Source organism: Cydia fagiglandana, chromosome 16, assembly GCF_963556715.1.
Source record: "Cydia fagiglandana chromosome 16, ilCydFagi1.1, whole genome shotgun sequence".
Taxonomy (NCBI): Eukaryota; Metazoa; Arthropoda; class Insecta; order Lepidoptera; family Tortricidae; genus Cydia; species Cydia fagiglandana.
In genome coordinates, this window is record NC_085947.1 from 5,583,874 (window position 1) to 5,599,870 (window position 15,997).

Sequence of the window (15,997 nt, forward strand, 5' to 3'; positions counted from 1 at the left end):
GCCAGCGAGGACATGCAGCCATCGAGCACCGACGTGTGGTGGCTGCAGTAGCTCGAGGGCGGCGACACACGAAGGCAGCAAAAATATCTGACACGATCTTATTTGTAGAGCCATAAGAGCGTGTCACATATTTTTGCGGCCTTCGAAGAGTAACATATTTACCGCAGGTGACTGTACACCGAATTCGGCGAAGCCATTTGATTGATTTACATAACTTTCCACAATACAAAAAAAATACTGCTATAACCTAAATATAATATTTATTTATTTTTTTTTTCTTTTTCAACAGTTTAATATTCTCCACGTCGCTGATCACCATGGATTCGCTGGAGTACTTCCTGAAGAAGATCAACAACTGGAGTCTCGGGCAGGAGTACTACCGGCTCGACGGCTCCGTGCCGCCCGAGGTGCGCCAGAAGTGGTGCCGCGAGTTCAACGCCGAGCACAACTACAAGACCAAGTGAGGAGTTTGTAGCATTACCTTTATTTATCAACTTTTGTGTACGATACATTTCTCATTATTTCTAGCTTGTCCACTGACATAGGCCTCCTCTATAACCTTCCAGCGCTCTCTCTCCCGCGCTTTCCTACTCCAAGCTGGTCCAGCAACCTTCTTTATATCATCTTCCCACCTTAGTATCTGTCTGCCTCTCTTTCTTCTAGCATTTCTTGGGTACCAATGGGTTAGTTTCTGTGACCATTTGTTTGTTCCTCTGATCATATGACCTGTCCATCTCCACTTAAGTTTTTTGACAATTTTTGTTATGGGACACCTTTGTTTGTTGTCTAATGACCGTTAGTCTTTCTCTGTCCTTTAATTTTATGTCTAATAGGCTCCTCTGCATGGAGTTTTGGCATACTTCAAATTTTCTCATGTTTTTGCTTGTAAGGGCCCAGGTTTGGCATCCATAAGACATACCCATGTATGTGTTATGCAGGTGTTTATAATCTTGCCTTTTTCTAGTGCTGGGATCTCCTTACTTTTCATGATCTCCTTCAATGACCAGTAGCGCTTCCAAGAGTTACCAATCCTTTTATTGATCTCTTTTTCCATTTAGTCCGTTGGGGATATTGTCTGGCCTAGATAATCATCCACATACTCTACGCTTGTACCTCTTAATTCAATTTTTTCCTTTGGTCCATTTGTCACTGACTTGTTTTAGATCAGTGAACGCATATATTTAGTATGGAAACCGCCTTTAGGAACATTACCGTTCAAATTCTCGGGCCAAATTAGCACACATACAAAATACGCCTACATTTAAATAAGACGACGCGTTTACAGAGCCTGTAATCAAAGCTGGTAAACAAAATAATAGTCATCTTTATTACACTAATGGTACATAGCTAAGTGTAGATGAAATGCATATAATGTCAATAACTACCAATCAGCGACATTAATCCGCTAATAACCTTCTTGCTGTACGTACTGGCCGCTGAGAGTTTGCGGTTCATATTTGATTAGAATATGACTTGGACAGGGATTGGTTTATGCCATACATTGAAGAACCAGTCAAATAATTCACGTATAATAATTTAATGTAGATTAAAAGATAACTAGTTAAAATGTTGTTATGAAATGACAGACTAACTCAACATAAGTAAATATATCATTGTTGTATAAATGTATTCCGCTATAATAAGTATTTTGTATATTTTATTATAAATTTGTATGGCAGTGCGAAGTCACGTTCAGGTATAGTCTGTCCGTTTTTCTAAGATCAAGTACGCCATTGTAAATGTATGGTAAACTCGATCTTAGAAGTCGGACTGGCTATGCAGCCTGCAAAATTTACATGGGTACACGAATCGGGTCAAAAATGGCTTGAGAGAGAACCGACATATATGTGACGGTAGAGGGTGGATTCGAATGATCAATATTTTCAGATAATGTGTGTATTTGTTAAATTAATTCAGTGGAAGTGTATCTACATATAGGAGACCGGGTATGATTATCTCACGAGTTATATCTCATGAATAGAACAATTCTAGATATCTTTCCAGGCATCCACTTAATTTTATGTCTCTCTAATTGGACAGCTTTTTTCCATAGTTCTCTGCGAATAGCATCTTGTGGGAATCTGAATGGAATGTAATGTAAAATGATAATATCAAATTTGATTATGAATTTGAAAGAATGAGGTAGTTTTTTTACAGCTCCGTCTCATGAAATAAAAAAGGAAAATACAAATCTGTAAGAAGGAATTCATTACCTACTACATTTATAATTATATAGAAAATACCTAAACCAAGCACAAGTTAATAAAATAGTCTACTTCATTTGGCATAACACCATCCCTATTATCCTTGCAATTTAAAAAGTCGTATGTTGTTATGAAAGTCGTATGCAGTTGTTACGTTTTAGCTTAGCACGGTAGTATTGAAAACAAATCGTCATGTTTATTCCAAATTTTACTGAAGTTATCTGTTTACTACAAGTGAAAAGTGATTCCACTATCCTTGGTATGAACTAAAATAACTTCTGCACCACTTCACGACACATGAAGACATTTTTAATTACAAAAAAACGTTGTTTTATAAATCAATTTAGCCATCCGTCACTGACTGTCATCTCGGACGAACTGAAGTTGCGAATCGAATAGTTTGTAAGCACCGCCTACAATCGAATAGTTTACGTTGGGTCATAACTGAGCGGACAGAATACTTCCATGTATATCAGTTCGCTGTTTTAGATGAATTCATTGTCAGCCCAACTTTTTTACTTTCCGCATCCAATTGATTGATCATTTCGTGTGCCTCTGTGGGATTCCCTTGAAATTACTTCTTATTAAATAGTTATTTTATTCCAGATTGTTCCTAATCTCAACCCGTGCCGGATCCCTCGGTCTGAACATGACGGCCGCCAACCGTGTCATCATATTGGACACCTCTTGGAATCCAGCCCACGACATACAGAGCATCTTCCGAGTGTACCGCTTCGGGCAGAAGAAGGACTGCTACATTTACCGACTGGTGGCGTTGGTGAGTTGAATATTTTTAATAGGGCGCTTGTCAAACAGTCAGAGTTCCGTCGGATTTTACATGACGGCGGCCAGCCGCGTCGTCATATTGGACACATCGTGGAACCCGGCACATGATATACAGAGCATCTTCCGAGTGTACCGCTTCGGGCAGAAGAAGGACTGCTATATTTACCGACTGGTGGCGTTGGTGAGTTGAATATTTTTAATAGGGCGCTTGTCAAACAGTCAGAGTTCCGTCGGATTTTACATGACGGCGGCCAGCCGCGTCGTCATATTGGACACATCGTGGAACCCGGCACACGTCTTTATAGCCGCGAGAGTTTTCCTAACTTTTATCAACTCGAACGTTTAACGTTTGAAAATTTTCTCGTTAGTAATCCAGACATTCAGCATGTATTAGGGCTCATTTAGACGACGTGAGAACTCGCATGCGAGTTTCATTACATTGCGGTTTTTCATCGGTCGGTCGAATTGGACGTAACCGACAGTCCGCAATGTAACTAAAATCATATGCGAGTTCACGTGCCATCTAAATCAGCCCTTAGCATGTATTATTCACACAATTCTTATCGCAGATTGAGATAAGACGTTCTAAAAACCAAGAAAGAGGTTAATGTATATTAGTATCGGGGTCTTAAGCTACGTTTTTCGCAGGGCACTATGGAACAGAAGATCTACGAACGAGCCGTGACGAAACAGGCGGTGTCGTGTCGCGTGGTGGACGAGCAGCAGATTGACAGACACTACAACATGGCCGAGCTCACTGAGTTATACAGGTAAATGTTTGAGACAATCCTACACCTTGACACTCCTGACTTCGGGCGATTTCGCCGCTTTGCAACATGTAGCTACAAGTACATTCCACACCAACTTTAGTGGCTAGCCATAAACCGCGCGTGGCGCTGTCGCCACCTAGCGGCCATTTCTGTCCTGATCGTAACAGACGCGTTTTGTTAGAGAGTGAGTCTTCTGTACCTAGTACATACTATTATTTATTCTGTGCTTCGGGCAAACTCGGCTCCCTTCGGCTCAGCATTGCTCCGAGCAATTATTAGGTTTGGCACCACTTGACGTCCTTTTGCTTGCACGACCACAGGTAAGATAATCACTTGAATTTTGACAACCCTAAATAGCCGAAAGGGAAAGTGCCATACATTAAAAAGAGACAGCATGATTCGTCCCTGAATCGCTGTCAAACTTTGGTTTTGTAGGACATGTCCTTTCGATACGGTAGTACTATTATTTTATTCTGTGACCTTGCGTTGGTCACTACCCCAATGCTGGCATTGGGGTAGTGACCAACTCTCTTATCAGCCTCTTCTGTCCCAGTTAATTTCCTCTAGGACATCTTTCGTCAATTTTGGAAAGTTTGACAGTAATTTTCTGAAACACTCCGTCGCGTCTTTTAGGTAGGTATTCCAACTGTCCAATATATTGGTCTAACGTGCATTGCTGCTCACTCTCTCGCTAAGCAAAATTTGAGATGCAAATACACATTGGACAAAGAAATTGGACGCGACATCCGGATTGAAAGACGGACGTCATATCCACTCGGGCACCACCGCTTAAACCGGCCGGCCGGCCGCGACCAGTATAAAGCACTTAAAAATGTGTTTATGTTTTAGTATATAGGAGTGATGCAACCGGCCGTTGCGAGTTGCGACAAGTCTGAATAAATATTTTGATGGGATAGTAATGTTGTGTCAGGTTCGACGAGACGGGCACTAGCGTGGCCGGCGGCGTGGCGGTGGGCGTGCAGGACGTGGTGCTGCTGCGCGTGGCGCGCGACGCCGCGCTGCACGCCGTGCACGAGCACGACTCGCTGCTGCGCGGCTCCGAGGCCGCGCTGTCCGAGCACGAGCGCGCCGCCGCCTGGCAGCAGTTCCAGCAGGAGACGCAGCACAACCGTCAGTATACTCTCACACACGGCTTGACACGCCCGCCAATCTGTACATTTTGTTTGTTCCACTCTATGCCTATTTGCCACCAATAATGTCATATGTTCTCGACCATTTCAAGAATAAACGATATTTTAATGGGAATACGGTTTTTCATCTTTTTAGGGGATTGTAGATGAGAATTCCACATATTTATATGTATTGTTTGCTCGCAGAGATGCCGCAGGATAAAGTGCCCAAAAAAGAGAAAAAAGGAACTAAAAGAAGCCTTCCACTGGTTCCGGTGCCGGATGTTAAGCCGACGCTGCCCGAGGTCAAACCGGAACCACACGCCGACGCGGACTACACGCCTACTGAGCCTAAATCGAAGCGAGGGAGGAAGAAGATCATAAAATGCCGCATTCCGATCCAAAGGCAGACCCCGCAGCCGTCCACCAGCAGCCAGCCAGACTATTTCGTCGACAGGAGGCAGGAAACCGACATCGTCGCCCAGATCTCACAGATTCTAGTCAGTCACGATTTCAACAATAGGAGGACGCCGCGGGATCTGTCCAAACTTATATCGACTGTCCAGCAGGTCGTCGCGAGCGGGGACCTGAGCAAACTGCCGCCCGGGGACGAGGCGGCCGCGGCCATCGCGCAAATACTGCTGCGGAAGAACTCTCCCGTCGCACCCCAGCCTATGCCGGCCCTCACCGACATACGGACCCCTCCGCCCCTCATCGACATACGGACCCCTTCCGCCCTCATCGACATACGGACCCCTCCCGCCCACACCGCCATACGGACCCCTCCGGCCCTCACCGACATACAACAAACGATACCTAGCAATCCACCACTCGAACAAGAAGACGCGGAAACCATCACTGGCGATCTAACCTCCAAACCGGACGCCAACGTAAAAAGAAAAAGGCGAGCGGCCGTATCAGCGCAGAAGAAGTTCGACACCATAGCGGACGACGTAGTCATAGATCTCAACGACGACGACTGGCGCGGCGACGACGACTTCATCGTCGCGCCGACTCGAAACCCGGAGCCCGAGAAGGCAGAAAGAAAAGAAACAAAATACAAACCGGGTCCGAAGAGTAAAAAGAAGCCGGTGGAAACTCCACCGGAGACGCCACAGCAGCTAGCGCAGACCATTCAACAATCCATAGTGGAAGAAAGTATATTACTAAGCGACGATGAAATCGTGCCTGAAGTTCGACCCGTGACAGTGAAACAGGAGCCTTCAGCGAAGAAGGGCGAAGAGAAGTACCCGCTCCACCCGTCGCTGCTCACCAACGAGAACTTCATAAAGATAGTGGCGCACACGTACCTGGCCGGGAACCCCATGCTGGACGAGGACGCGGCCACGCTGGCGGCGCGGTACAGCACCGGCAAGGCGCTGCGCGAGACCGAGGCCACCGGCAAGCCCATCGACAGCGGGCCCATCTACGACATCGCTGTTCAGGTAACTACCAACATTACTGGACGAGGACGCGGCCACGCTGGCGGCGCGGTACAGCACCGGCAAGGCGCTGCGCGAGACCGAGGCCACCGGCAAGCCCATCGGCAGCGGGCCCATCTACGACATCGCTGTTCAGGTAACTACCAACATTACTGGACGAGGACGCGGCCACGCTGGCGGCGCGGTACAGCACCGGCAAGGCGCTGCGCGAGACCGAGGCCACCGGCAAGCCCATCGACAGCGGGCCCATCTACGACATCGCTGTTCAGGTAACTACCAACATTACTGGACGAGGACGCGGCCACGCTGGCGGCGCGGTACAGCACCGGCAAGGCGCTGCGCGAGACCGAGGCCACCGGCAAGCCCATCGACAGCGGGCCCATGTACGACATCGCTGTTCAGGTAACTACCAACATTACTGGACGAGGACGCGGCCACGCTGGCGGCGCGGTACAGCACCGGCAAGGCGCTGCGCGAGACCGAGGCCACCGGCAAGCCCATCGACAGGGGCCCATCTACGACATCGCTGTTCAGGTAACTACCAACATTACTGGACAAGGACGCGGCCACGCTGGCGGCGCGGTACAGCACCGGCAAGGCGCTGCGCGAGACCGAGGCCACCGGCAAGCCCATCGACAGGGGCCCATCTACGACATCGCTGTTCAGGTAACTACCAACATTACTGGACAAGGACGCGGCCACGCTGGCGGCGCGGTACAGCACCGGCAAGGCGCTGCGCGAGACCGAGGCCACCGGCAAGCCCATCGACAGGGGCCCATCTACGACATCGCTGTTCAGGTAACTACCAACATTACTGGACAAGGACGCGGCCACGCTGGCGGCGCGGTACAGCACCGGCAAGGCGCTGCGCGAGACCGAGGCCACCGGCAAGCCCATCGACAGCGGGCCCATCTACGACATCGCTGTTCAGGTAACTACCAACATTACTGGACGACGACGCGGCCACGCTGGCGGCGCGGTACAGCACCGGCAAGGCGCTGCGCGAGACCGAGGCCACCGGCAAGCCCATCGACAGCGGGCCCATCTACGACATCGCTGTTCAGGTAACTACCAACATTACTGGACAAGGACGCGGCCACGCTGGCGGCGCGGTACAGCACCGGCAAGGCGCTGCGCGAGACCGAGGCCACCGGCAAGCCCATCGACAGCGGGCCCATCTACGACATCGCTGTTCAGGTAACTACCAACATTACTGGACGACGACGCGGCCACGCTGGCGGCGCGGTACAGCACCGGCAAGGCGCTGCGCGAGACCGAGGCCACCGGCAAGCCCATCGACAGCGGGCCCATCTACGACATCGCTGTTCAGGTAACTACCAACATTACTGGACAAGGACGCGGCCACGCTGGCGGCGCGGTACAGCACCGGCAAGGCGCTGCGCGAGACCGAGGCCACCGGCAAGCCCATCGACAGCGGGCCCATCTACGACATCGCTGTTCAGGTAACTACCAACATTACTGGACGAGGACGCGGCCACGCTGGCGGCGCGGTACAGCACCGGCAAGGCGCTGCGCGAGACCGAGGCCACCGGCAAGCCCATCGACAGGGGCCCATCTACGACATCGCTGTTCAGGTAACTACCAACATTACTGGACGAGGACGCGGCCACGCTGGCGGCGCGGTACAGCACCGGCAAGGCGCTGCGCGAGACCGAGGCCACCGGCAAGCCCATCGACAGCGGGCCCATCTACGACATCGCTGTTCAGGTAACTACCAACATTACTGGACGAGGACGCGGCCACGCTGGCGGCGCGGTACAGCACCGGCAAGGCGCTGCGCGAGACCGAGGCCACCGGCAAGCCCATCGACAGCGGGCCCATCTACGACATCGCTGTTCAGGTAACTACCAACATTACTAATTATTTGGCCTGACATACGGTATATTTCCTTAGTGCAGGGGTCTCCAAACTTTTTTTCCTGAGATTGCGCCTCAGAATTTTCGTTCGGGCCACTGTCGGCGCCCAAGGGGGGTGGGGTGTATCTGGTTGCTGCTATTAGGGCTGAACACCTGGAGCCTGGCTCCCGCGGGCCGGATTGGACCGCTGTCGGGGGGCCGGATTGGAACGCTTCGCAGGTCGGATTTGGCCTGCGGGCCGGGGTTTGGAGAGCCCTGCCTTAGTGCATAAAAAAAATAAATAGATATAGAGCCGTACTTGCGCGAATACGGCTAAAGCTTTGGATTCCTAGGAAAGCGGTGCCGTCATATAGCGGCCGTCATGTAGCGGACGCAAAAAGACGGCCGTCTTTACGGTCACGACATGTGAAAATTCCACGGCGTCATAACACACCATCAGCCACCAAGGTCTCGAGCGAAACGTATCCAGAAGAGAAAATGGACGATCTTGATTTGTTTAGAATTTACTTGGAGGATGAACTATCATCAAAAGAGGAAAATAATCGTAGTGCGGAAGATCATTATTCAAATCTCGCAGTACAGAAGGTGCATTTGAGATTTTAGTAGAAATGGCTTCACCGCTATCAAATAAAACGATCACGAAACTATGGACACCGTCAAGACGGCCGTCATGCAAATGGCGGCATTTGACGTTACGTTGTCAGTCACCGCTCTCTACGAAACTATGTATTACGAAACCGCGCCATTTGGCTTACATAGGCAACGTTCTAGTGACGTCATTCACCGCTGTACTACGGCCGCTATATGACGGCACCGCTTTCCAAGAAAACCAGAGCTTCTGAATAGTACCATAATTTTCGTGAAGATGAAGACAGTTTAAAGTTATCGCTAGTCTTATTTTTTTTAAATGTGATGTTACATTTTATAGAATTTTAGCATGAAAACTTTCAATATATAAAGAAATACTGTATGGAACGTGTGTATTATTTATTTTAAATTGTAAGGCCCAGTCCTGTAGCTGTCCCAATTTTATCTCATACCTACCTAAAGAGCATTTCACTAACATGAATGTTCTCACCAGGTCCTAGGCGTCGACATCCTCAAAAAACTCCATACCAACGGTCCCACCGCCGACACCAAGGCCAACAAACAGAACCAGAAAGCGCTCTCTGACACCGAGAAAATGCTGAGCAACGCCACGGCCCCGCCCGAGTCCAAGCGAGGCCTACTCAAGCCGAAGGTCACCTCGGAGTTGATGCCTAAGGAGAGGAAGCCGATGATAGCCAACTTGGGGCGAGTGAAGTTGACGCCAGTCACGCCGGTCATCGCGGCGCCGGTCGTCGTGCCTGTGGGGCTGTGAGTATTGTTTAGTTATTTGTTTAAGAATTAAAACAATGGAAAGTAAGCATTTGTGTAAAATAATGGAAATCAAGTAAATTAATTAAATTGCTAATTAATTAATTGCTGTTGTACAAATATAATTTTGGATCACGATACACGTAACTACATTGCTCTAATGCTGCTGTGTGTGTATACTACGTGTAGTAAAAACGTTTTTTGCAACACTTTTAGAGCATTTAAATTTTTCTGAGAAGGGTGCGTCTCATAATGAATATGCACTTTTGGTATAATTTCAGTTTATAAACGTCCAAAAAGTATAATCATCTTATGTATAATGCACTAAATGTATATTTTCAATTAGTATAACATAAAAATAATATAACATTCTATATACATATCGTTGTTTGGTATACTATACATATAAACTAACTATATTTAATATAACATTTATTACGCATATAAATTAAAATAATTAATAAAATTTCATATAATTATCTGAACAAAACATTGGTAAAATTATTTGGATAGGATAGCTCAGAATTTCAAAGTTTATAGTACCTACTTAACTAATAATAACTGTCAGAAAAGTAGGTTAGGTTAGGTTTGAACTGTGACCTTTAGAGAAAAAAAAACTGCTACCAGAAAAGTGGGTTAGGTTAGGTTAGAACTGTGACCTCTCAGAGAATAAAAACTGCTACCAGAAAAGTGGGTTAGGTTAGGTTTGAACTGTGACCCCTCAGAGAAAATAAACTGCTACCAGAAAAGTGGGTTAGGTTAGGTTAGAACTGTGACCCCTCAGAGAAAAAAAACTGCTACCAGAAAAGCGGATTAGGTTAGGCTTGAACTGTGACCCCTCAGAGAAAAAAAACTGCTACCAGAAAAGTGGATTAGGTCAGGTTAGAACTGTGACCCCTCAGAGAAAAAAACTACTACCAGAAAAGTAGATTAGGTTAGGTTTGAACTGTGACCCCTCAGAGAAAAAAAACTGCTACCAGAAAAGTGGGTTGGGTTAGGTTTGAACTGTGACCCCTCAGAGAAAAAAAAACTGCTACCAGAAAAGCGGGTTAGGTTAGGTTTGAACTGCGACCCCTCAGAGAAAAAAAACTGCTACCAGAAAAGTGGGTTAGGTTAGGTTATGGAAAACACGTAATTACGTACTAATCACGGCAAACTCAAAGTATATTGTTTATACAAAATTTTTTAAGAGTGAATATAATTTCTCTTCTTACCGACACATAATTAGAAAAACATTTTATGGAGCAACTATCCATGCTATCGTCGTAATTGCATCTCTTATATTTTATTGTGTGATATTCGTTTTGTATATTATATTATTTCAATGTTATACATTTTCCTACTTATCATAAACGATATTATATGTAAAGTACATTATACAATATAAAATTATAGAATTCATTGTTATACGTATCGCACGTTATACTAATTTCACGTTATGCCATTCAAAATTATACTAATTGAATTTATATATTCTGAGCAATATATTATAGGTTTGTATACGTTCTATTACTTACCCTTCTGAGAATCCTTGGAAACCGAATTTTGTTTAACTACAAATAAGTGTCCTAGTTCTTTTAGAAGCATTTAACCATTAGTGGGTATCGTCTTGGGTCGTCTCATTCGTTTCTCGTCAAGTTCTTAAATTAGTTCTATTCTGCTTTCGTCACCCATTCTACATTCGTTACAATCGTCGGTGGCTTTCAATGTAGAATGCGTGACGAAAGCAGAATAGGCTAGTAAGCGTTACTTTTGTAGGTAACTGTTGCAAGGGAAAAATGGATTCAAAAATGCCCAATGCTTAAAACAGCTCGGTACTCAGCTCATAATATTTAGCCGACAGGTGGGCCATGGTATAGTATACCTATAGGTATATGGTTACGGTTATTACCGGCCTTATTTTGAATAACAACCTAGTCATTTGTATTTATTATTCAGAATAAAAAACACCAACAACACCGGCGCGGTGGCCGAGGAGTGCATCCTGCCCGACGACGACGACGTGCACGTGGTCGCCGACCCCCCTCCCCCTCCCCCCGCCGCGCCCCGCCGCGCGCCCCGCGCCGCCCCCGTGCTGCTCAACAGCGCCGTCAGCGGCCAGAGACTGTTGCAGGACGAGCGACTCCTCACAAACATCAAAGTGCCCATCGCCCCGGCGCCGCAGGCACCACAGGCGCCGGTCGGCGCGACCATGATCAAGGTCGTCGGGAGCAGGGCACCGGCCGGGCCGCCGGCGCCGGCGCCCGGCGGCACCATCTGCCTCGACAGCGACGACGAGGACGCCGCGCCCGCGCCGCCCGTGCCCGTCACGCTCACGGCCGCCACCGGCGCGCGCCTCGAGCTGCGGATGCCGCGCGAGACCCCCTTGCGGCCGCCGCGACAAGGCCCCGTGCTCGACGCCGCCTACTGCACCGGCGACGCCGCCCCGCCCCCCGCGCCGCGCCCCGCCCGGCTCGCGCCCAAGCCCGCGCCCGCCACCGTGTGCAAGCCGGGCGACATCATCCGCATCGGCAAGACCGGCACGGTCGAGGTGCTGAGCAAGGTGGACTCCGTTCCCGTCTCGCTCGGCCGCTCCGCCCGCCCCGCCGTCGGGAGAACCGCTAGCGAAATAATCGCGGGACCGAAATCGGCCCAGCCGAAGATCGCTCCTAAACCGGCGTCGCAGCGAGCCGCTCCCGAACCGACCGAGCCGAAATTGGCTCCCAAACCGACCGAGCCGAAATTGGCTCCGAAACCGACCGAACAGATCGCACCGAAGCCGACGGCGAAATCCGCCGGGCGGGCAGCCGAGAGAGTCGCCCCGAAGCCGGCTCCCAGACCGGCGGACGAGCCCTTCCGTCTGGATAGCGGCAGCAGCTCGAGCTCGCGCTCCGCCAGCCCCGTCGACGCGGACCCGCTGTCCATCCTCAAGGACGTGGTGCAGATCCCGGCCGACCGCTACCAGAACATCCTCAGCGGTCAGGCCTCCGCCGACCCCTCCCCGAGCGCCCCCAAAGCGAGCTCCTCCAAACCGACCCCCCGTGCTCCACCTTCCAAAGTAAACGCGACTAAGAAACCTCCCGAGAAACAACCCAGTATCCTCCAAAAATTAAATGCGTTAAAAGAAATAAAGGCGAAGGAAATGGCTAAGAGACCAGCCGAGAAACCGAAAAAGACCACAACTATAACCAGTAGTAAGAGCTCGAGCGCAGTGTTCGATTCCGTCGATTTAACGGACGTCGTTGCCGCGCCTGCGTCACAGAGCAAACCAGATAAAGTCGGCAAGAGCTCGGTGACGATAAAACCGAGCAAGAAGATTGAAACAGTGGTCGGGACGTCTAAGAACATCATATTGACTACTAAGAACAAGATTACCGTGGGATCAGCGCCGTCTAGCTCGTAAGTACCTGTTTCATTTTACTTGTACCTTTCAATAAAGCTCTGGTTTCCTAGGAAAGCGATGCCGTCATATAGCGGTCGTAATACAGCGGTGAATGTCGTCAATAGGACGTTGTCTATGTAAGCCAAATGGCGCGCTTTCCTAGAGGGCGGTGATTGACACCGTAACGTCAAAAAGCGGTGCCGCCATTTGCATGATGGCCGTCTTGACGGTGTCGATAGTTTCGTAAACGTTTTATTTGGTAGCTGCTGTACGGCCGCTATATGACGGCACCGCTCTCCGAGGAAACCAGAGCCTAAGGCCCAGGCATACAAAGGAAAAATCAAGTTGAAGATAGAATAGAATAGAATAATATTTATTTGATAACAACCACATTGTTTTTATAATACCAAATGACTGTACTGTTTAGTAATAAAATATGTAACTTACAGCAGCAAGAGCTCGGTGCGCGTGACGAACATGGAGACGGTGGCGCCGGCCACGGTGAAGGGCCGCGTCGACAAGAAGCGGCCCGCCATCAAACAGGAGCCAGAGGCGCCCAAGAGGAAAAAGACTGAACGTGAGTACATTACAGCCGACATACAGCCTGGCAAAAGAGAAACCCGGACGGATGGCAGCCCTAACAGTATGTTTAAGGCAAGAGACTCGTATCATGTGCACAGAATCGAGGTTTATTTTAATAGCTATATTTTTTTTTACTTGATTTCACATATTTCTGCCTCGGAAGTGCAATTTTATTTTTGGAAGTAATAAAATGTAATCTTTTTTTTCAGCCATGACACTCAAGGATTTCGACATAGATGACATTGACGACATCATCGAGTTGGAATAAACACTGAGAATACTTATCTGGAAAATAAAAAAAAGAAACCACCTTGACTCTTTGATACATACGAGAGCACTAAATACACATTACAAATCGCGATCGCGATCCATCACACGCGTCGCGCGCGCGGGTCGCGATTTAGTACGTTAACTAGGCAGTTTTTACATTTGTCGATAAATGAACCTACGGCTGAATCGTGATCTCTTTTCTCATGAAATACTGCCCCGATTACTGCTAGCGTGTTAAGATTGCACCCTGACGTATTTTAGTTTAAAAGCTATTTTGATTGTATGATTTTTTACGTAATCTCTTGATTATTTGATTTAATTTGGTGCTTTGAGTCGTAACACATACATCTGGTCTAAATTAACCTTTTGGACGCCAATGACCGATAGATACGCACCGTAGGTTCAACACCAAAGACCGATTAATCGGTCACAGACCACAGAGCAACATAGACCTACGTGCATATGCATAAAGTTCAATTTCAGTTTTGACACTTCAGTTACGTGGCGTCCGCGTGACAGCTTTTGTGTTTGGCACGGCATCGAAAAGGTTAAGGATTTTTTAAACTGTCAAAATGTTAGCTTGCCATCGTTTCATAATAACTATGATTGAATTATTTCAAAGTACGTTTATCGACAATTTTCCTAAAATTTTGGCGGTAGAGCGGGTAGAGTTTGTGCGGAAAGAGAAGAGTCGTTGAATGTAAGGGAGCCCATACATTCTACGTTTCTCCTCTTTCCGCACATACTATCACAGACCCTGTCGTGCAACTATTGACGATTTGCTGGGTTCTCCAGGTAAAAGTGTTTCGAATATTATGATAATAGTAAGTATAAGCATGATTTTATAAAAGATTAAGTACACAGTCAGTGTTTTAAACCCTAATAAGTTACGGAATGTTGTTTTATTTTGATTATGTTACTATTTAGTTGCATAGATATCTGTCTTATTTGAAAAAATATTGTTTTGGTTATTATGATCTAAGAGAATAGAGTGTATAGAGAGTTACTGTCATGGTAAATTATGTAGCCACAGTACATTTACTGCCATCTTTCGACAGAAGATTAAACTGTTAGAACGCCATTTGTCTCTGATTCAGTAGGCCAAAGGTTATGGTGCTATCGCTCGAAAAGATTGACATATCAGTGAAAGAATAAGGATCAAAGTCAAATGGCGTTCTAACAGTTTTAATCTTCTGTCGAAAGATGGCAGTAAATTTGCTGTAGCTACATAATTTACTTTGACAATCCGCCTCTATTTCGAATTCTCTTTGTTATGATATAATAATAAAGATATGTCTCTATCGTATTTTATCACTAAGTTCTAGATGTCCTGTAAATACTATCTCATAAGGCTTGTATTGATTGTATCTGATTGTGATCTAACTTTTTATTTTTCATAAGCGCTGGTGGAGAATTGTCTGTGTAGCTAGAATACTTTGGTCGATAGTGGAAGCTAAGGCAAGTGTGTATTGAATGTACATTTTTATTTTTTATTTTAATAATTATAGAATACATTTGTCTTGGACTTTAGAAATTATAAAGTGATTATAATGCGCTCAAGCGCGTAAATATATGCTTAGACGATTACAGTAGTGAATGTAATAGGCATTGCTCTTCGTACATTTGTTGGTTACTTCACAACTAAATTGAAATAAATAATGACTTCTAATCAATGTTTTATTATATCGTATATTCTTATACACTTACAACAAAATATATTAAACATTTATAGTTCATCTTATTCATAAAGGTTAAAGCTATTACATAGATACATTTAACCCTTTGCCAGGCTAAGGGATATATATTTCCCACATACGGCACTTCAAACATGTTTTTTTTTTTAATTCGCAGCCCGGTAAAGGGTTAAAAATAATTTCATAATCCCAAATGACTGACCAGTCGCTTATCACTTTTTAACTTACAGCTAATATGATACAATTACAATTTTGTCACGGCATACGCCGCACAGTAAAGGCATTATTACAGTATTTCTAATACGGCTGCCGCAATGAATGTTAACCTTTTGATCGTAATTTTTCATACTCATAAATGTTAGGCCGGAGCCCCACTGCCGCGCACGCTACATCCACGGCCCACGTTTTAATACAAACCGTGGGCAAGCCCACGAAATTGTATGGGAACGTGGGTCGTGTATAGGTATAGCGTGCGCAGCAGTGGGGCTCCGGCCTTACGCACACGCCAACATCATTGATATACAA

At 46.9% G+C, this 15,997-nt stretch overlaps 1 protein-coding gene across 1 annotated transcript in view; it reads left to right on the forward strand.

Moving 5' to 3' along the window:
* Positions 1-15,447, forward strand: part of LOC134672202 (uncharacterized) — a 32,874-nt gene extending 17,427 nt beyond the window's left edge. Inside the window, exons 15-29 of the mRNA XM_063530103.1 lie at positions 290-460; positions 2,811-2,982; positions 3,639-3,760; positions 4,692-4,891; positions 5,098-6,329; positions 6,361-6,468; positions 6,627-6,998; positions 7,156-7,263; positions 7,422-7,529; positions 7,688-7,927; positions 8,065-8,193; positions 9,291-9,565; positions 11,504-12,943; positions 13,376-13,503; positions 13,718-15,447. Coding sequence (XP_063386173.1) covers positions 290-460; positions 2,811-2,982; positions 3,639-3,760; positions 4,692-4,891; positions 5,098-6,329; positions 6,361-6,468; positions 6,627-6,998; positions 7,156-7,263; positions 7,422-7,529; positions 7,688-7,927; positions 8,065-8,193; positions 9,291-9,565; positions 11,504-12,943; positions 13,376-13,503; positions 13,718-13,776 — 4,864 coding nt within the window. The 3' untranslated portion in view covers positions 13,777-15,447. The remainder of the gene's footprint in view (positions 1-289; positions 461-2,810; positions 2,983-3,638; positions 3,761-4,691; positions 4,892-5,097; positions 6,330-6,360; positions 6,469-6,626; positions 6,999-7,155; positions 7,264-7,421; positions 7,530-7,687; positions 7,928-8,064; positions 8,194-9,290; positions 9,566-11,503; positions 12,944-13,375; positions 13,504-13,717) is intronic.
* The last annotated feature ends 550 nt before the right edge of the window (positions 15,448-15,997 follow it).